Source organism: Heteronotia binoei, chromosome 8, assembly GCF_032191835.1.
Source record: "Heteronotia binoei isolate CCM8104 ecotype False Entrance Well chromosome 8, APGP_CSIRO_Hbin_v1, whole genome shotgun sequence".
NCBI lineage: Eukaryota > Metazoa > Chordata > Lepidosauria > Squamata > Gekkonidae > Heteronotia > Heteronotia binoei.
The window spans coordinates 125,412,127-125,433,454 of NC_083230.1; the positions used below are offsets into that span (position 1 = coordinate 125,412,127).

The 21,328-nt window shown below is 48.7% G+C and overlaps 1 protein-coding gene across 1 annotated transcript in view; it reads right to left on the minus strand.

The window, feature by feature from the left end:
- The window catches only part of FBH1 (F-box DNA helicase 1), a 62,331-nt gene that overhangs the window by 27,409 nt on the left and 13,594 nt on the right, over positions 1-21,328 (minus strand). Inside the window, exons 6-12 of the mRNA XM_060244462.1 lie at positions 18,918-19,012; positions 16,624-16,792; positions 13,907-14,135; positions 12,888-12,975; positions 11,285-11,371; positions 5,312-5,448; positions 3,956-4,055 (exon numbers count right to left, since the gene is read on the minus strand). Coding sequence (XP_060100445.1) covers positions 3,956-4,055; positions 5,312-5,448; positions 11,285-11,371; positions 12,888-12,975; positions 13,907-14,135; positions 16,624-16,792; positions 18,918-19,012 — 905 coding nt within the window. The remainder of the gene's footprint in view (positions 1-3,955; positions 4,056-5,311; positions 5,449-11,284; positions 11,372-12,887; positions 12,976-13,906; positions 14,136-16,623; positions 16,793-18,917; positions 19,013-21,328) is intronic.

Below are 21,328 nucleotides of genomic sequence, written 5' to 3' on the forward strand. Positions count from 1 at the left end.
GATCTCCCCGATAGAGGCTGCGTCACATCCCAAACTGTATAATTGGGAAAACCAACAGGACTATGCCTACTTGCTCAATGACCAGAATGAACTGATTGAGGAAGAAGTTCTAAAGTTAACTTGGTGGCTACAATGCCAAGTGAGATCAAGATTTCGGAAAGATAAAGAAATTGGTTTCCTGAACTCTTATTCTGACCTAGATTTGATTTTGGAGTCCAAACAAAAATTAATTACTAAAGTCTATGACTGGTTGCTCCAAGTCAAGATGCAAGATGAGGTGGTTAAAGAAGCATGGATCAGATGGCTGAAGGACTTCGGTTACAATATAGATCTGCAAGCAAGAATGGGAGAAGCTATGGAAGCAAAATATAAAGTTAATAAAGCCAGCAGATCTTAAAGAAAATATGTATAAAATGATATACAGATGGTACCCTTACGCCAGATAGATTGGCAAAGATTTACCCTTCTTACTCTAATAAATGCTGGAAATGTACTGAAGTTAAGGGCTCTCTGTTCCATATATGGTGGCAATGTAAAAAGGCTAGAAAATACTGGACACAAGTCAATATCTGGATCCAAAAAATTTTGCAAATACAAGTGAAACATGTTCCGGAAACTGTATCTTATAAACATTTGTAGACAAAACTTACCTGCGACCAAGCTGAAACTATTGCTGTACATAGTCACAATTGCAAGAATTTTATACGCTAAAATATTGGAAGGAAGACAGAACCCCTAATAGAGAAGATTTATTATTAAACTTTTAGAAATAGCGGAATCGGATCTGCTGACTACCGACTGCGAAATGGTAACGTGCAGAAATGCCGGGAGGAATGGGATCCTGTATACGAGTGGGTTAAAAATAGAGGTTTTGACATAAAATGATTGTATCTATCTTAAAAATAGAGGTTTTTGATACGAAAATATTATATCTAATTTAAAGTAGAGATGGAGTAAGGAATGTTTTATTTACAAGCTCAATCCTCTCCCTCTCCTGTGGGGGAGTATTTGTAGTTAAGTAGTTAAGTAGTTGTTGTCAATGGTTAGAGGTTGTATGTAGTAATGTGCATTTTGTTTAGTGTTTCTTTGTATTAGTGTTTAGTGTTTTTTGTCTTAGTGTTTTTTGTATTAGTGCTCTCTTGTTTCTGTGTTTTGTTTTGTTTTGTATCTTGTTTTTCTTAATAAACTTAAAACTTTTTCTATAAAAAAATAAAAATAAAAATTCTGGCGGTTAGCTGTCCTCAGAGGTCTCAGGATCGCCGCGGCGCAGTGAAGTAAGCCATTGGTGGTGTTCTTATGGACCAGTCCCATTGCTGCGGATGTGACCATTCATGCAAACGCCTGGCGGAAGAGTGCCGTTTTGCAGGCCCTGCGGAACTGTAGGAGCTCTCGCAGGGCCTCTAACGTCCTCCGGCAACTCATTCCACCAGCTAGGGGCAGCGACGGAAAAGGCCCCTGCCTCTTGTCGTTTTGAGCTTCGCTTCTCTGATGTTGGGAACCGTCAACAGGTTTTGAGACCTGGACTGAAGCACTCGCCGGGGCACGTGCAGGGAAAGGCGGTCCCTAAGGTAGGCAGGACTCTGGCCATTTTGGGCAGGAGCTCACAGGAGCGGAGCTCCAGAACCTCTAAATGTTATCATGCTCTTTCTTTCTTACCCGCCCCCCCCCCCCACAAATGCTTGCTTCTGGGCTCCCTTGTTCAACCCCCCTGTGAGAACTTTGCTGAACTCTAAGACCGTTTTCGCACACAGCTCACCTCGCAGTCGCAATCCTGTTCCCTCCGCAGCGTCCGGGTCGGATTTCCCACCATCTGCGCCGAAGCTACAGGAAGTGCCGCAGCTTTTGCGTAGCAAACGTAAACCGCTAAAACCCAGGTTACGTTTGCTACGCAAAAGCCGCGGCACTTCCTGTAACTCCGGCGCAGATGGTGGGAAATCTGACAGACGCTGCGGAGGGAACGGGATTGTGACGGTGAGGTGAGCTGGGTGCGAAAAACAGTCCTAAGATTTGACAGACTTTCTAATATTTCCCCCCCACAAAAAATAGGAAAACAACCTAAATGTATAACGCAGGCAGAAGGAAGTCTTCATGCACTGCGGCTACATAGGAGAAAGTAACTGAAAATCTATGATGGGGAGCAGCGTCCCCCTCTACGCTGAGTCGGTGTGAGAGCTCCCTCACAGCTTTTTAGCTTCCAACTCACACATTTGTGTCTTCGCTCAGGAAAAATGGCCCCCAGAGCAAACTAATGTCATGCAGTCACTCACAACTTTAAAGCCAGTAGAAGAAGACTGCAGATTTATACCCCGCCTTTCTCTCTGAATCAGAGACGCATAGCGGCTTACAATCTCCCATATCTTCTCCCCCCACAACAGACACCCTGTGAGGTGGGCGGGGCTGAGAGAGCTCTCACAGCAGCTGCTCTTTCAAGGACAACTCCTGAGAGAGCTCTGGCTGACCCAAGGCCATTCCAGCAGCTGCAAGTGGAGGAGAGGGGAATCCAACCCGGTTTCTCCCAGATAAGAGAGCTCTGGCTGACCCAAGGCCATTCCAGCAGCTGCAAGTGGAGGAGTGGGGAATCAAGCCCGGTTCTCCCCGATAAGAGAGCTGTGGCTGACCCAAGGCCATTCCAGCAGCTGCAAGTGGAGGAGTGGGGAATCAAACCCGCTTCTCCCAGATAAGAGTCCGCACACTTAACCACTACTTAAGCGATATCATTTAGCTTGCCTTCCATTGACAGGGATGTGTGGCAAATGCAAATAAGTTGTGCTGGTGAGCTCCAGCACCTCTTCTTCTACGACATGACACCTGCCCAAATATATCTGAGGAAGTGGGTGCACACACGAAACCTCATACCTTGAATAAAACTGTGTTGGTCTTATAGGTCCCCTAGACTCAAACTTTGATCTGCTCAGGGCTCTTTTTTTGTAGCAGGGGCTCTTTTGCATATCAGGCCACACCCCCTGATGTAACCAATCCTCCAAGAGCTTACAGTAGGCCTTGTACCAAGAGCCCTGTAAGGAATTCTAGCAGGACCTCCTTTGCCTATTAGGCCACACCCCCTTGATGCAGCCAATCCTCCTGGAGCTCTCAGTAGGCCCTGTACGAGGAGCCCTGTAAGGAATTCTAGCAGGACCTCCTTTGCCTATTAGGCCACACACCCCTGATGTAGCCAATCCTCCTGGAGCTCTCAGTAGGCCCTGTACGAAGAGCCCTGTAAGTAATTCTAGCAGGACCTCCTTTGCCTATTAGGCCACACACCCCTGATGTAGCCAATCCTCCTGGAGCTCTCAGTAGGCCCTGTACGAAGAGCCCTGTAAGTAATTCTAGCAGGACCTCCTTTGCCTATTAGGCCACACACCCCTGATGTAGCCAATCCTCCTGGAGCTCTCAGTAGGCCCTGTACGAAGAGCCCTGTAAGTAATTCTAGCAGGACCTCCTTTGCATATTAGGCCACACACCTCTGATGCAGCCAATCCTCCTGGAGCTTCCAGCAGGCCCTGTACGAAGAGCCCTGTAAGGAATTCTAGCAGGACCTCCTTTGCCTATTAGGCCACACCCCCCCAATGTAGCCAATCCTCCTGGAGCTTACAGTAGGCCCTGTACGGAATTCTAGCAGAACCTCCTTTGCCTATTAGGCCACGCCCCCCTGATGCAGCCAATCCTCCTGGAGCTCTCAGTAGGCCCTGTAAGAAGAGCCCTGTACAGAATTCTAGCAGGACCTCCTTTGCATATCAGGCCACACCCCCTGATGTAGCCAATCCTCCAAGAGCTTACAGTAGGCCTTGTACAAAGAGCCCTTTCGGCTCTTGGAGAATTGGCTACATCAGAGGAGTGTGGCCTGATATGCAAAGGAGTTCCTGCTAAAAAAAACAAACCCAAAACCCTGCTTCTACTGCTTCAGACCACCACGGCTGCCCACCTAGATCCCTCCCAAATATTAGAAGCGGCTTACCCTCTTGAGTGCCCCCTACCAGGGTCTTATTCCGAACTTCCTTGCAGACGTCTAATATGGTAGCTCCAACGTATGCTATTTCGGGGCCAAATCGGAAACTCTACAGAAGAGGAGCAAACAAGGGGAAGGGGGGAAGTTACAAAACACCCCGCATTACTGAACAAAACCTCCGTCCCTCTCTCCCCCTCCCCCTCGAGAATAGCCACGTCTAGAACCAGCAGTTACCCAAACTGGCCCCCGCAGAGCTGCAGGGAATACTTGAACTCGGCTCACGCTCAGAGGGGTCTGCCCAGAGGATTAGGGGTTCCACACCCACTAGGGTTGTGAATCCTCAGGTAGGTGATACAAAAAAACAACTACTGTGATGTGCTGGCTAACAGTGTTTCTTAAAATCCTTTTGAAACCTTTGCAAATATCCTTTTTGTACTTCGTCTTATGACAGAGGTCCATTTTCACATTTCAACATGACAAAAAGAAAAGTCCTGTGAGCGCCCGGATGTAAGCTCGCTTCGTCGATGGACTTTCTCAGGAGTAATCTTTTATCAACAACAATGTTACCGCCAGATTTATTTATTTATTGTCAGATTTAGAATTGTTAATTAAGTATTGATTGGTTTTAATGTTTTAATGTTAACTCGATGTTTTATTACTGTACTGTTTGCTTTTGAGTTGTTAGCCGCCCTGAGCCTGCTTCGGCGGGGGAGGGCGGGATACAAATAAAATCTATCTATCTATCTATCTATCTATCTATCTATCTATCTATCTATCTATCTATCTATCTATCTATCTATCTATCTATCTATCCATCCATCCATCCATCCATCCATCCATCCATCCATCCAATTCTTCCAGGGTTATCAGCCTTTTGGAATCTGGAGCTCTTGGGGAGCGGGGGGGGGGGCTGTTTTTTAAGGTAGAGACGGCAAATTTCCAGCATAGCATCCAGTGCCTCTCCTCAAAACACCCTCCGAGTTTCAAAAGGATTGGACTAGGGGTCACACCGGAAACGCTCTAGGGTTCACAGTAAAACTCTATGGTATCATCTGTTGCTTCCGGGTGAGATCACTGTGCGGGGACAGGAACGTGGCAGCCCTAAGCGGTATCAATCTGTAGAATGTGCCCGACTGAAATTCTCGCCCACTGCGTATGTTACTGTTACTGTTTTATGGTTTTATGGTATCGCTATACGGTTTTCATTCGTAAGATTCTAATGGGCGTCGAACTTACGCTGTTATCTGCCCCGAGCCTGCTCGCGGGAAAGGACAGGATATTAGCCAATTAAAACAAATGAAAAAACCCCAAAATAATTAGCACTGCATCGCCCAGGAAGAGACATGAAGAACCGCTCGGCATTACCCGGGTCAGGTAGAAGAGGTGAGTGTGCGGCACCTCCTCCAGAGCATTGACGGCCCCCCGGAAGCTGTAGATCTGCTGGTGCGGGTCTCCGACCAAGATGACCCCGCAGGGCTGGGAGAGAACCATGTCCAGGACGGCTTCGGGAAGAAGAACAGCAGAAACAGGGGGTGAAAAAGAACCTCAGTGTTGTGAAGAACTGCAGACCATCCAACGTCACGTGTGAAGATGCCATTACTAGGACACTGTGGTTTCACCAGGCTCATCTTCTCTTTAACTGTGTTTGTCTGTGTTCTCTCTTTCTTTCTTTTTTTAAACATAAGAACATAAGAGAAGCCATGTTGGATCAGGCCAATGGCCCATCCAGTCCAACGCCCTGTGTCACATAAGAACATAAGAGAAACCATGTTGGATCAGGCCAATGGGCCATCCAGTCCAACACTCTGTGTCACATAAGAACATAAGAGAAGCCATGTTGGATCAGGCCAATGGCCCATCCAGTCCAACGCCCTGTGTCACATAAGAACATAAGAGAAGCCATGTTGGATCAGGCCAATGGCCCATCCAGTCCAACGCCCTGTGTCACATAAGAACATAAGAGAAACCATGTTGGATCAGGCCAATGGGCCATCCAGTCCGACACTCTGTGTCACATAAGAACATAAGAGAAGCCATGTTGGATCAGGCCAATGGCCCATTCAGTCCAACACTCTGTGTCACATAAGAACATAAGGGAAGCCATGTTGGATCAGGCCAATGGCCCATCCAGTCCAACGCCCTGTGTCACATAAGAACATAAGAGAAACCATGTTGGATCCGGCCAATGGGCCATCCAGTCCGACACTCTGTGTCACATAAGAACATAAGAGAAGCCATGTTGGATCAGGCTAATAGCCCATCCAGTCGAACGTTGTGTGTCACATAAGAAGATAAGAGAAGCCATGTTGGGTCAGGCCAATGGCCCATCCAGTCCAACACTCTGTGTCACACAGTGGCCAAAAAAATTATATATACCCACACACATACTGTGGCTAATAGCCACTGATGGACCTCTGCTCCATATTTTTATCTAACCCCCTCTTGAAGCTGGCTATGCTTATAGCCGCCACCATCTCCAGTGGCAGTGAATTCCACATGTTAATCACCCTTTGGGTGAAGAAGGACTTCCTCTTATCCATTCTAACCTGACTGCTCAGCAATTTCATCGAATGCCCACAAGTTCTTGTATTGTGAGAAAGGGAGAAAAGGACTTCTTTCTCTACTTTCTCCATCCCAGGCATAATCTTGTAAACATATTTTAGAAATCCCAAGTCATACAGAACTTTGTTGGGTGAAGTGGCATCAAGTAGATTAATTCCATACATAACAAAATTCTACTATGCATAAAGTACCATGGTATCTATAACACTGCAGAACATCTTATTTAGCATTCGAGATAACATTCAGTTCACCAAACAATCAATCAATCTGTAGAGCCAGTTTGGTGTAGTGGTTAAGTGTGCAGACTCTTATCTGGGAGAACCGGGTTTGATTCCCCACTCCTCCACTTGCACCTGCTGGAATGGCCTTGGGTCAGCCATAGCTCTGGCAGAGGTTGTCTTTGAAAGGGCAGCTGCTGTGGGAGCCCTCTCAGCCCCACCCACCTCACAGGGTGTCCGTTGTGGGGGAGGAAGGTAAAGGAGATTGTGAGCCGCTCTGAGACTCTTCGGAGTGGAGGGCGGGATATAAATCCAATATCTTCATCTACCTCATAGGGTGTCTGTTGTGGGGGGGGGGAAGGTAAAGGAGATTGTGAGCCGCTCTGAGACTCTTCGGAGTGGAGAGCGGGATATAAATCCAATATCATCTTCTTCTTCTAAATAAATAAATAAATACCTTCTAACGGGAATGGGGCTAGAATTTTGACTCTTAAACTAAGAATACAGCCTTGCTCCATCCCAAGCCAAACAAAAGGGAATATTTAAATACAAAGAGAAAGAAGGGACAGCGTAAGCTAGAAAGAATTACAGCGAGAGAAGTTGTGCTAATAGGTGAGTTGTTTTTAGATTCAGTATATTCCAGAAACAGAAGCAATTTTTCTTCAAAAGTTGTGACCTCGGGGTAAATGTCAGACAAGGAAAGTCGTGCCATGATTCTCTCCATGATTAAAATGTCCCAGATTTTTGTAAACCGGAGTTCAACTGATGGCAAAGATACTGTATTTCCATAGAGATGCTATAGCAGTTTTAGCAGCTGTAAGAAGACTTTCAGGAGAGTGGGAGATGTTGTAACCAGTCATGTGCTTAATGTGTTCAATCATCTTTCTTCAGAAAGCTTCTTTAGTGGGCATTGCCACCAGCAATGTGTTCTTGCCAGTTTGGTGTAGTGGTTAAGTGTGCGGACTCTTATCTGGGAGAACCGGGTTTGATTCCCACTTCCTCCACTTGCAGGTGCCGGAATGGCCTTGGGTCAGCCAGAGCTCTCTTATCTGGGAGAACCGGGTTTGATTCCCCACTCCTCCACTTGCACCTGCTAGCATGGCCTTGGGTCAGCCATAGCTCTGGCAGAGGTTGTCCTTGAAAGGGCAGCTGCTGTGAGAGCTCTCTCAGCCCCACCCGCCTCACAGGGTGTCTGTTGTGGGGGAGGAAGAGAAAGGAGATTGTGAGCCGCTCTGTGACTCTTCGGAGTGGAGGGCGGGATATAAATCCAGTATCTTCATCTACCTCACAGGGTGTCTGTTGTGGGGGGGGAGGAAGGTAAAGGAGATTGCGAGCCGCTCTGAGACTCTTCGGAGTGGAGAGCGGGATATAAATCCAATATCTTCATCTACCTCACAGGGTGTCTGTTGTGGGGGGGGCGGGGAAGGTAAAGGAGATTTTGAGCCGCTCTGAGACTCTTCGGAGTGGAGGGCGGGATATAAATCCAATATCTTCATCTACCTCACAGGGTGTCTGTTTTTGTGGGGGGGGCGGGAGGTAAAGGAGATTGTGAGCTGCTCTGAGACTCTTTAGAGTGGAGGGCGGGATATAAATCCAATATCTTCATCTACCTCATAGGGTGTCTGTTGTGCGGTGGGGGGGAAGGTAAAGGAGATTGTGAGCCACTCTGAGACTCTTCGGAGTGGAGGGCGGGGATATAAATCCAATATCTTCTTCTTCTTCTTCTTTATAAAGTTTATAGCTCCGCTATCTGGCATTATATATTTTTATTTTATTTCATTTCATTTGATTTATATCCCGCCCTACCCCACCGAGGCGGGCTCAGGACAGCTCACAACACAAAAATTCTAACAATAGGATCTAAGAATTAAAATACATAATAATTTAGATAATTTAAAAAAAATAAAATCAATCGATCAATTTCAGTGTGCTATCTACCAATCTTCCTTCAGAATATTTCAATGCCGGTCGGTTATAAGCCAACCAGAAGAGGACAGTCTTACAGGCCCTGCGGAACTGTCCAAAGTCCCGCAGGGCCCTGACCTCTTCCGGTAACTGGTTCCACCAGCAAGGGGCTGAGATTGAGAAGGCCCTGTCCCTAGTTGACTTCAGCCGGGCCTCCTTTGGCCCGGGGATTACAAGCAGATTTCGAGAGCCGGATCGCAGCACTCTCTGGGGAGCATATGGGAAGAGACAGTCTCTAAGGTAGGCAGGTCCTAGGCCATATAGGGCTTTAAAGGTAATAACCAGCACCTTGTACCGAACTCGGTATATTATTGGCAGCTAGTGCAGTCCGCGGAGCCCCGGCTGAATGTGCTCCCGTCTAGGGAGCCCTAATAACAGCCGAGCGGCGGCGTTCTGCACTAGCTGCAGCTTCCGGGTTCGGCACAGGGGCAGCCCCATGTAGAGGGCATTACAGTAGTCCAACCTTGAGGTGACCATTGCATGGATCACTGTTGCCAGATCGTCCTGCTCCAGGAAAGGAACCAACTGCCTTGCCCACCTAAGATGAAAGAATGCAGACTTCGCAGTGGCTGCTATTTGGGCCTCCATAGTTAAGGCAGGCTCCAATAGTACCCCCAAGCTCTTGACCCTGTGCGCCACTGTCAGTGGCACACCATCAAAAGCTGGGAGGGGAATTTCCCTTCTCAGACCACGGCGACCCAAGCAAAGGACCTCTGTCTTCGCTGGATTTAGCTTCAACCTACTCAGCCTGAGCCATCTAGCCACGGCTTGTAATGCCAGGTCCAGGTTTTCTGGGACACAGTCAGGCCGGCCATCCATGAGTAGATAGAGCTGGGTGTCATCAGCATACTGGCGACAACCCAGCCCATACCTCTGGGCAATCTGGGCAAGAGGGCACATGTAGTTGTTAAACAACATCGGGGAGAGAACTGCCCCCTGAGGCACCCCGCAATCAAGCGTGTGCCTCCGGGGCAGCTCACCCCCAATCGCCACCCTTTGTCCCCGACCATCAAGGAAAGAGGAGAGGCCAACCCCTGGATCCCCGCATCGGCGAGACAGCAAATCAGCAGCCGATGGTTGACCGTATCGAACACAGTCGATAGGTCTAACAACATCAGCACTGCCGAGCCGCCTCGATCCAGATGCCACTGGAGATCATCCATCAGAGCGACCAGCATTGTCTCCGTCCCGTGACCCGGGCGAAAGCCGGACTGATGGGCATCGAGAACGGAAGCATCCTCCAGAAAACTCTGCAACTGCAATACCACTGCCCTCTCAATGAGTTTACCCCAAAAGGGTAAATTCGAGACCGGCCGATAGTGTGCCAATTCGGCCGGATCCAATGTTGGTTTTTTCAGTAGAGGGCGGACCACCGCCTCTTTAAGAGGTGCTGGAAAATGCCCTTCCATCAGGGATCTATTTATGATATCCCGTACAGGATATCTAAGCTCCCTCTGGCAAGCTTTAAGAAGCCAGGAGGGGCAGGGGTCCAGATTACAAGTTGTAGGGCGTGCAGACAAGACACACATGGCTCGGTCCGACAAGGTCTCATTTATGTCAGATCCGGTCCTCATACTGAATGAGTTTGACACCCCTGTCCTAACATTTAGCTGAAAACTCTTCGAAATTAACTTCACATTAATCTCTGTTGGAATTCACATTGTCAGGCTTGGTCCAGAGCATCGGCTTGTTGGGGTCATTTCTGTCTCCGTTCCTGGCTCAGCAAGGCAAAATGGGACACCGATTTACACTGCTGATTACGCCCCCCCCCCCCCCCCCATGAAAAGGGGTAAATGTTTCCCTGGAAATCATCAGCTTCCACTGTTCTGACTTGAACGGTATTGCTGAGAGAGGAACTGCAAGCAACCCTGAGAAGCTGCCAGCTGTAACAAGTATTGGCTAGAACAGACTAGTAAGGTTTTTTTGTTTTTGTGTTTCTTGTTTGTCTGTACACCTCTATTTTTCTTTTTTAAAAAATCTGTCTTGTAAATAAACTGCATCCTTCTTATATTTTATTTGGAAGGAGTTCTGGTCCTTCTTACTAGTCTAATTGGGTGAATTCACACGAAGCAGCAGCCAAAAAGGAACCCTGTATTTTCCCCTGCTCATTCGCTTCATTTTATTCGATTTTCAGCCCGCCCTTCCCATAGGACAGGCTCGGGGCGGGGTTACATCATTAAAACAATCAACAATAAAAAAAACAATTAAAAGACTAAAAGGGCAGGTTCTGCCTCGCAGACATGGCCTGTTGTTCAGGCCCAGCAGATCTTATAGCACTGGGATGGAATGAAGGGCGGAGGCCGGTAACAAGTGACATCCGCTGCCTCAGCTGAAAGAGCTCTGTTTTACAGGCCCTGCGGAACTGGAGCAGATCCCGCAGGGCACGGACTAGGCAGGGGCCAAGGCTGAAAAGGCCCTGGTTCTTGTCGAGGCCAGAAGGACATCTCTGGGGCCAGGTATTACAATGAGTTGTCCCCCCCAAGCCCCCCCCCACCTCTGCCCAGATGTGCAGCTCCTCTTCGAAGGGGCGCACATGAAAGATGTACATTTGAAAAGTCCACGCTGTTTCAACTCGAATCCGCACAATACTCACCGGGAGTACAATCTTGGGCTTCGTCGACAAATATGGCATCGTATTCAAGAAGCCGGGAGTTACTTATCTGCCAAAGCTTCAAGTAGCCTGACAAGAAGGATGCAAAATTTGTGATTTTGGAACATGTGACAGAACACCTCTTCTGTTTTTTAGCCTCTGGGTTGGTCCAGGTTACAGGATTGGAAGCTGAGGGTAATTACTTAGCGTGCCTTTTTGGCTTGCTCTTCTATACAGTTAATTTTCATTTTATTTTATTTACTTTCCATTTACAGTATGTCACAGAAGCGAGTACACCCCCCTCACATTTTGTAAATATTTAAGTATATCTTTTCATGTGACAACACTGAAGAAATGACACTGAAGAAAAGAACCACCCGGAAAATGTTTTAGACTTTTAAACCAGAAGCCCCTACCACAGCACCTGCAAAGTGGGTGGGGCCAAATAGGCCTTTAACCCAGAAAGATTTCTGATTGGCCATTGGAGTTTCAATCAGTTGGGCAGGTTTTTTTTTAAATGTTGCTTTGACAGCAACTACCTCCCAAGCACAAGGATCTTCACTGTATGAAAGAAGGTAAGTTGTGGGAGCTGCCATTTTGTGGCTGGCTCCACCGTCTTTGGCAGCCATTTTGCACCCGCTACGCTGTGTCAGAATTTCAATGGTGTCCTCAAGCTCAAGAAGGCTAGGGAAATCCCTGAGGTAAATATAATCCTCTCTTGGTATCATTACACAGACATGAAACCTCCATTGACAGCCATTTTGTGGCAGCCATATTGTGGCTGCACCCACCACACTGTGTCAGAATTCCAATGGTGCCCTCAAGCTCAAGAAGGCTAGGGAATCCCTGAGGTAAATATAAACCTCTCTTGGTATCATTACACAGACATGAAACCTCCGTTGGCAGCCATTTTGTGGCAGCCATGTTGTGGCTGCACCCACCACGCGGTGTCAGAATTCCAACGGTGCCCTCAAGCTCAAGAAGGCTAGGGAATCCCTGAGGTAAATATAAACCTCTCTTGGTATCATTAGCCTGGAGAGGAGGGCGCTGAGAGGTGATATGATCACCATCTTCAAGTACTTGAAGGGTTGTCATATAGAGGATGGTGTGGAATTGTTTTCTGTGGCCCAAGAAGGTAGGACCAGAACCAACAGGTTGAAATTAAATCAAAAGTTTCCAGCTCAACATTAGGAAGAACTTCCTGACCGTTAGAGCTGTTCCTCAGTGGAACAGGCTTCCTCGGGAGGTGGTGTGCTCTCCTTCCTTAGAGGTTTTTCAACAGAGGCTAGATGGCCATCTGATAGCGATGAAGATCTTGTGAATTTGGGGAAGGTATTTGTGAGTTTCCTGCAATGTGCAGGGGGTTGGACTAGATGACCCTGGAGATCCATTCCAACTCTATGATTCATCACACAAACGTGAAACAAAGCATCTCTGCAAGGAAATACCGGGGAAATTCGGTATGTTCAAACTAAAAGGGATACAGACGTTTCCTCCCATTCCTGAACACGATGAAGGTGCTTCAGAATGGGGAATCTCCCCCCACATATGGCCAAGTGCTTGTTTGTGACATTCAGCCACCCCACCCCACCCCCGCTCTACGTACCATCATGGGTCATCTTGTATGCCATCTCGTTCGTCGGACTTAGACTTTGCATATTGTCCCAAATTCTGTTGGCTTCCTCGAGAATGATCTAGAGGGCACAAGAACATCAGAACAGTCTTGCCTGCAAAGGGGCAGAGTGGTGTAGTGGTTAGAGAGCTAGACTAAGATTCGGAAGACCCAGTTCCAACTTCCTCAACTGCCGTGGAAGTCTGCTATGAGCCTTTGGGCCGGTCACGTACAGCCACTCTAATCTACCTCACAAGGTAGACCAAGATGGGGAGGGACTGTAACAATGGTGGGACAACTGCTTGGAATGCAGAAGGGCCCCAGGTTCAATCCTCGGCATCTCCAGTTAAAAGGACCAGGCAGGAGGTGATGGGAAAGACCTCCACCCGAGAACATGGAGAGCCATGAAGTGAGGCTGTGGCTCAGTGAAAGAGCTTCTGCTTGGCATGCAGAAGGTCCCAGGTTCAATCCCTGACATCTCCAGTTAAAAGGACCAGGCAGGAGGTGATGGGAAAGACCTCCACCCGAGAACATGGAGAGCCATGAAGTGAGGCTGTGGCTCAGTGGAAGAGCTTCTGCTTGGTATGCAGAAAGTCCCAGGTTCAATCCCCTGCATCTCCAGTTAAAAGGACCAGGCAGGAGATGATGGGAAAGACCTCCACCCGAGACCCTGGAGAGCCATGAAGTGAGGCTGTGGCTCAGTGGGAGAGTCTCTGCTCAGCATGCAAAAGCCATGTTGGATCATCAGAGTGTTGGCCCATCCAGTCCAACATTCTGTTGTCACAGAAGAACATAAGAGAAGCCATGTTGGATCAGGCCAATGGCCCATCCAGTCCAACACTCTGTCACAGAAGAACATAAGAGAAGCCATGTTGGATCAGGCCAGTGGCCCATCCAGTCCAACACTCTGTGTCACACAGTGGCCAGAAACCAGGTGCCATCTGGAGGTCCTCCAGATCCACAACAGCCACCCACCGGACCCCATGAGCCAGTTTCCACCAACCAATACTCACAATCTTCTCATGCTGTGGGACAAGAACCTTCTCTCCCAGGGTGTTCTTGCACCAGATTGGCGTGTGCTCAAAACTGATGGTTGTGTCCCGGGAGGCGAAAAACGTCGCCAGGGTTTGGGCGACCGACTTGGCCCTTATGAACGGAGATTGCCCTTTGAGGTTCTGGAGGACGAAGCTGATCCAATAAGAGCTCAGTGAGCCTGTGTTCAGCTTGCCCTTTTGGCTGTACCTGAGGCAGATTGAAAAAGGAGGGAGAGAGGGGGTCAGTGTTTTTTGTACTTCAAGGTTGTTGCTCTTTTGAACTTTATGCCGCTAGACAAGTTGTAGCCACAAAATGGAGAGACGAAGAACCTCCTATAATCCAGCAATAGCAAAATACACTCTGGAAATCTTTTGTACATGGCAAGATCTCAAATAACGCCTTGAGGCTAAATCTAGTAACTTATCAACAGAAATTTCAAGCTCTTTAGTACCCCGTAGTGGAGTACCTGACAGATCATAACGTCATACCAAAAAATCCTTACTATTTAAATTTGCTTTACTTCTAATGTTTTGACATGCACCTTTGTATTTATATTAGTAAACCAGACCTTTTCATTCATTCTTATGTGTTATGTAATGAAGATACTCTGATGTATTTGGTTGTTTATTAGTCTTATCACAATACAAGAACTCCTGGGCATTCGATGAAATCGCTGAGCAGTCGGGTTAGAACGGATAAAAGGAAGTCCTTCTTCACCCAAAGGCTGATTAACATGTGGAATTCACTGCCACAGGAGGTGGTGGCAGCTACAAGCATAGCCAGCTTCAAGAGGGGATTGGATAAAAATATGGAGCAGAGGTCCATCAGTGGCTATTAGTCACAGTGTGTGTATATATATGTGTGTGTGTATATATACACACACATGTATTGGCCACTGTGTGACATAGAGTACTGGACTGGATGGGCCATTGGTCTGATCAAACACGGCTTCTCTTATGTTCTTATGTGACACAGAGTGTTGGACTGGAGGGGCCATTGGCCTGATCCAACATGGCTTCTCTTCTGTTCTCATGTGACACAGAGTGTTGGACTGGATGGGCCACTGGCCTGATCCAACATGGCTTCTCTTCTGTTCTCCTGTGGCACAGAGTGTTGGACCAGATGGGCCATTGGCCTGATCCAATATGGCTTCTCTTTTGTTCTTATGTCTTTTGCTTTTTTTCATGGAAATTACTACTTTATTTTGCTATCCCTTTTGTTGTAACCCCTATTTTTTCAATAAAGGTTGATTTATGTGCAAAAAAAGAGAAAAAAACCATACTGGAAGACGCTGCTTCAGCATCGCGCTGTTTATCTTTCATTGAATTCATGCTACATCGCATCATCAATGTTAGTTTGAACTGTATAAATCGATGGTGTGGCCTCATTTGGAGTACTGTGTACAATTCTGGTCACCGCACCTCAAAAAAGATACTATAGCATTGGGAAAAGTGCAGAAAAAGGCAACTAGAATGATTCAAGGGTTGGAACACTTTCTCTATGAAGAAAGGTTAAAACGCTTGGGGCTTTTTAGCTTGGAGAAACGCCGACTGCGGGGTGACATGACAGAGGTTTACAAGATTATGCATGGGATGAAGAAAGTAGAAAAAGAAGTACTTTTCTCCCTTTTTCACAATACAAGAACTCGTGGGCATTCAATGAAATTGCTGAGCAATCAGGTTAGAACGAATAAAAGGAAGTTGGCCAATGGCCCATCCAGTCTAACATTCTGTGTCACATAAGAACATAAGAGAATCCATGTTGGATCAGGCCAATGGCCCATCCAGTCCAACACTCTGTGTCACTTAAGAACATAAGAGAAGCCATGTTGCATTAGGCCAATGGCCCATCCAGTCCAACACTCTGTGTCACACAAGAACATAAGAGAAGCCATGCTGGATCAGGCCAGTGGCCCATCCAGTCCAACACTCTGTGTCACATAAGAACAGAAGAGAAGCCATGTTGGATCAGGCCAATGGCCCATCCAGTCCAACAATCTGTGTCACATAAGAACAGAAGAGAAGCCATGTTGGATCAGGCCAATGGCTCATCCAGTCCAACACTCTGTGTCACACAGCGGCCAAAAAACCCAGGTGCCATCAGGCAGTCCATCAGTGGGGCCAGGACACTAGAAGCCCTCCCACTGTGCCCACCCCGCCTAAGCACAAGAATGCAGAGCATCACTTGCCCCAGACATAAGAACATATGAGAAGCCATTTTGAATCGCGTCAATGGCCCATCCAGTCCAACACACTGTCACACAATGGCCAAATAAACCAGTCACCATCAGGAAGTCCATCAGTGGGGCCAGGACACTAGAAGCCTTCCCACTATTGCCCTCCCCCCAAGCACCAAGAATACAGAGCATCACTGCCCCAGACAGAGTTCCAACAATACACTGCGGCTAACAGCCCCTGACGGACCTCTGCTCCTTATGTTATTCCAATCCCCTCTTGAAGCCGTCTATGCTTGCAGCCGCCGCCACCTCCTGTGGCCGTGAATTCAGCGTGTTACTCACCCTTCACCTGCCTAGCCCCCAAATGTCCCTGGCCCCTCAGAAAGGAGGCTGGCTGAAGGCAAAGGCAGATGGGCGCCCTGGGGTTGAGTAGAAAAGCAGGCGAGAGACAGAGGCAATGCTCCAATCGCTGCTGTGCTTCGAGGCCGGAGGCGGGAGACCCGGACGGTTGCCACTCACAGCTTGCCGAGTTTCGCAAACGCCAAGGAGTGGATGGTCCTGCACGTCACGTTCGGGGGAAACGCCCGCCCGCCCTGGTCCGCGATGGTCTTGTTGAACGCCAAGTACAGGAACCGAAGGTTGGACCACTTCTCTGCGTATTTGATCAAAGTGGAGGTCTTCCCAGTGCCTGTAGGGGAAAGAGCAGGGCTTTTTTGGTAGCAGCTCCTTTGCATATTAGGCCACAAACCCCGATGTAGCCAATCCTCCTGGAGCTTATAGCAGGCCCTGTACTAACAGCCCTGTAAGTCCTTGGAGGATTGGCTACAACACGGGGGTGTGGCCTAACAGGCAAATGAAGAAGAAGATGATGATGATATTGGATTTATATCCCGCCCTATATTCTGAAACTCAGAGTCTCAGAGTAGTCACGATCTCCTTTACCTCCCCACCCCTCCCTGCACAACAGACACCCAGTGAGGTAGGTGGGGCTGAGAGAGCTCTGACAGAATTTGCCCTTTCAAGGGCAGCTCTGTGAGAGCCATGGCTATTTTTTGTAGAAAAAGCCCAGCAGGAACACTTTGGCATTTTAGGCCATACTCCCTGACATCACCATGGTTTCACTAACAGGAACTCATTTGCATATTAGGCCATACCCCCCGACACCAAGCCAGCTGGAACTGCATTCGTGTGCATTCCTGCAAAAAAAAAAAACCCTGGCGAAAGCTATGGCTGACCAATGGCCATTCCAGCAGCGGCAAGTGGAGGAGGGGGGGGATCCAACCCGGTTCTCCCAGATAAGAAAGCTCTGGCTGACCCAAGGCCATTCCAGCAGCTGCAAGTGGAGGAGTGGGGAATCAAACCCGGTTCTCCCAGATAAGAGAGCTCTGGCTGACCCAAGGCCATTCCAGCAGGTGCAAGTGGAGGAGTGGGGAATCAAACCTGGTTCTCCCAGATAAGAGAGCTCTGGCTGAACCAAGGCCATTCCAGCAGCTGCAAGTGGAGGAGTGGGGAACCAAACCCAGTTCTCCCAGATAAGAGTCCGCACACTTAACCACTACACCAAACCGGCTCTCTGAAGAAGATATTGGATTTATATCCACCCGTCTCTCTGAATCTCGGTCTCAGAGTGGCTCACAATCTCCTTTATCTTTCTCCTTCAAAACAAGCACCCTGTGAGGTGGGGTGGGGTGTGAAAGCTCTGATAGCACCTGCCCTTTCAAGGACAGCTCTGCGAGAGCTCTGGCTCACCCACGGCCATTCCAGCAGCTGCAAGTGGAGGAGTGGGGGAATCAAACCCCACTCCTCCCTTTCAAGGACAGCTCTGCGAGAGCCATGGCTGACCCAAGGCCATTCCAGCAGCTGCAAGTGGAGGAGTGGGGGAATCAAACCCGGTTCTCCCAGAAAAGAGTCCATGCACTTTACCACGACACCAAACCGGCAGGAGTTCCTACTACAAAAAAAGCCCTGGGAAAGGGACGACCATAACTGTTTCTGGCATTCCCATCTCTTGGTTCTCCTGCGAAGCCGTTCCGCTGCAACGTTCGCTGTGGGACTCCCCCTGCCCCCCCGCCCCCGCCAAACTGAAAAAACTACTTGCTACAGAAAACAGCTTCCAAGCCTCAGGCTCTGAATCCTCAAGCCCAGGAAACCAATCAAGGGCTCCAAAACTAGAATGGCCTCCACCTGTATCCATAAGGTGAGGTTAACAGTGTTTCCTTCACCTGTATAGAAGAAACTGCCCTATACTAAGTAAGACCCTTGGTCTAGCAAGGTCAAAATTATCAGGGGCTGTGGCTCAACAGTAGAGCCTCTGCTTGGCATGCAGAAGGTCCCAGGTTCAATCCTCGGCATCTGCAGTTAAAAGGAGCCGCGAGAAGGTGATGGGAAAGACCTCTGTCTGAGATCCTGGGGAGCCATGAAGTGGGGCTATAGCTCAGGGGCAGGGCCTCTGCTTGGCATGCAGAAGGTCCCAGGTTCAATCCCCAGCATCTCCAGTTTAAACCATCTCCAGCATCTCCAGTTTAAACCCTCCACCTTGAAATAGAAAGCCACCAGTCTCAGTAGACAATCCTGACCCTGATGGACCAATGCTCTGACATAAGGCAGCTTCAAGCCTTTCCTGGGCAATCTTAACTATTTTGCAAATCTTTAATCCTGATCTTCTCTCAGGGAGCTCAGGGCACCGTACAAAATCCTCTCTTCCCTGTTTCAGCCTCTCAACAGACACTGCGGTGGGGGTAAGGCCATTCTGCTCCAAAGAGCGCAGAGTGCGTTAAAAGCAGTTTGGGAGTTAAGGCAACCCCCAGGCTTACCTGCAAACGCCATGATTTTCACAACCTGCCCGGGCACGATGGCGTGGTTTAAGATCAACTGCTGTTCGCGGGTCGGCTGGATGTTAGAGCTGGCGCTAAACAGAATCAAAGAAGAAGACTGCAGATTTATACCCCGCCCTTCTCCCTGAATCAGAGTCTCAGAGCAGCTTACAATCTCACATATCTTCTCCCCCCACAACAGACTCCCTGTGAGGTGGGAGGAGCTGAGAGAGCTCTCTCAGAAGCTGCCCTTTCAAGGACAACTCCTATGAGAACTATGGCTGACCCAAGGCCATTTCAGCAGGTGCAAGTGGACGAGGAGAATAATTGCAGATTTATACCCCGCCCTTCTCCCTGAATCAGAGTCTCAGAGCCACTTATAATCTCCTTTATCTCCTTCCTCCACAAGAGATACCCTCTGAGGGAGGTGGGGCTGAGAGAGCTCTGACAAAAACCGCCCTTTCAAGGACCACTCCTGCCAGAGCTATGGCTGACCCAAGGCCATTCCAGCAGCTGCAAGTGGAGGAGTGGGGAATCAAACCCGGTTCTCCCAGATAAGAGAGGTATGGCTAACCCAAGACCATTCCAGCAGGTGCAAGTGGAGGAGTGGGGAATCAAACCCGGTTCTCCCAGATAAGAGAGGTATGGCTAACCCAAGGCCATTCCAGCAGGTGCAAGTGGAGGAGTGGAGAATCAAACCCGGTGCTCCCAGATAAGAGAGCTCTGGCTGACCCAAGGCCATTCCAGCAGCTGCAAGTGGACGAGGAGAAGGAGAAGAATTGCAGATTTATACCCCGCCCTTCTCCCTGAATCAGAGCAGCTCATAATCTCCGTATCTTCTCCCCCGCAACAGACACCCTGTGAAGTGGGTGGGGCTGAGAGGGCTCTCACAGCAGCTGCCCTTTCAAGGACAACTCCTATGAGAGCTATGGCTGACCCAAGGCCATTCCAGCAGCTGCAAGTGGAGGAGAAGAATTGCAGATTTATACCCCGCCCTTCTCCCTGAATCAGAGACTCAGAGCGCCTCATAATCTCCATATCTTCTCCCCTGCAACAGACACCCTGTGAGGTGGGTGGGGCTGAGAGGGCTCTCAAAGCAGCTGCCCTTTCGAGGACAACCTCTGCCAGAGCTATGGCTAACCCAAAGCCATTCCAGCAGCTGCAAGTGGAGGAGTGGGGAATCAAACCCGGTTCTCCCAGATAAGAAGAAGACTGCGGATTTATACCCTGCCCTTCTCTCTGAATCAGAGACTCAGAGCAACTTAGAAGAAAGGTTGAAGGAGCTGAGAGAGCTCTCTCAGAAGCTGCCCTTTCAAGGACAACTCCTATGAGAACTATGGCTGACCCAAGGCCATTTCAGCAGGTGCAAGTGGACGAGGAGAAGAAATTGCAACTTAGAAAGGTTGAAGGAGCTGGGCATGTTTAGCCTGGAGAGGAGGTGGCTGAGAGGTGAGAGGATCACCATCTTCAAGTCCTTGAAGGGCTGTCATATAGAGGATGGTGTGGAATTGTTTTCTGTGGCTCCGGAAGGTAGGACCAGAACCAACGGGTTGAAATTAAATCCAAAGAGTTTCCAGCTCAACGTTAGGAAGAACGTCCTGACCGTTAGAGCGATTCCTCAGCGGAACAGGCTTCCTCGGGAGGTGGTAGGCTCTCCTTCCTTGGAGGTTTTTAAACAGAGGCTAGATGGCCCTCTGACAGCAATAAAGATCCCATGACTCTGGGGGGAGGTCTTTGTGAGTTTCCTGGGTCCCTTCCAACTCTATGATTCTATGATTTTATGTCCTCAGTGGTAGGTTAAATTTAAAGTTTTTTTCGCGGCCGAGGTGCTTGTTCCCTTCTTTCATACAAGCGGCACTGTTCTGCTGTCTTTAATAGCTTCAGAAGTGTGGAGTGTTTGTGAACACTCCGTCACATCACAGCAGAGTTCAGCTAAGCCTTCCACAGCTGCCAGACAGGCAAGTGGGCAGGAGTAACAACTGATCTTGTATTTCAATATGAGTAAGATAGTGTCCGGATAGCCTCTCCTAGGTCCTTGGCAACCCTACGCTGAGAGACCCCCGCCTCCCCTCCACCCCTGCAAGTAAGATAGGCATTGGATTTATATTCTACCCTCCACCCTCGGCTCATAATCTCCCATATCTCCCCCCCTCCCACAACCGACACCCTGTGAGGTGGGTGGGGCTGAGAGGGCTCTCACAGCAGCTGCCCTTTGAAGGACAACTCCTATGAGAGCTCTGGCTGACCCAAGGCCATTCCAGCAGCTGCAAGTGGACGAGGAGAAGGAGAAGAATTGCAGATTTATACCCCGCCCTTCTCCCTGAATCAGAGCGGCTCATAATCTCCGTATCTTCTCCCCCGCAACAGACACCCTGTGAAGTGGGTGGGGCTGAGAGGGCTCTCACAGCAGC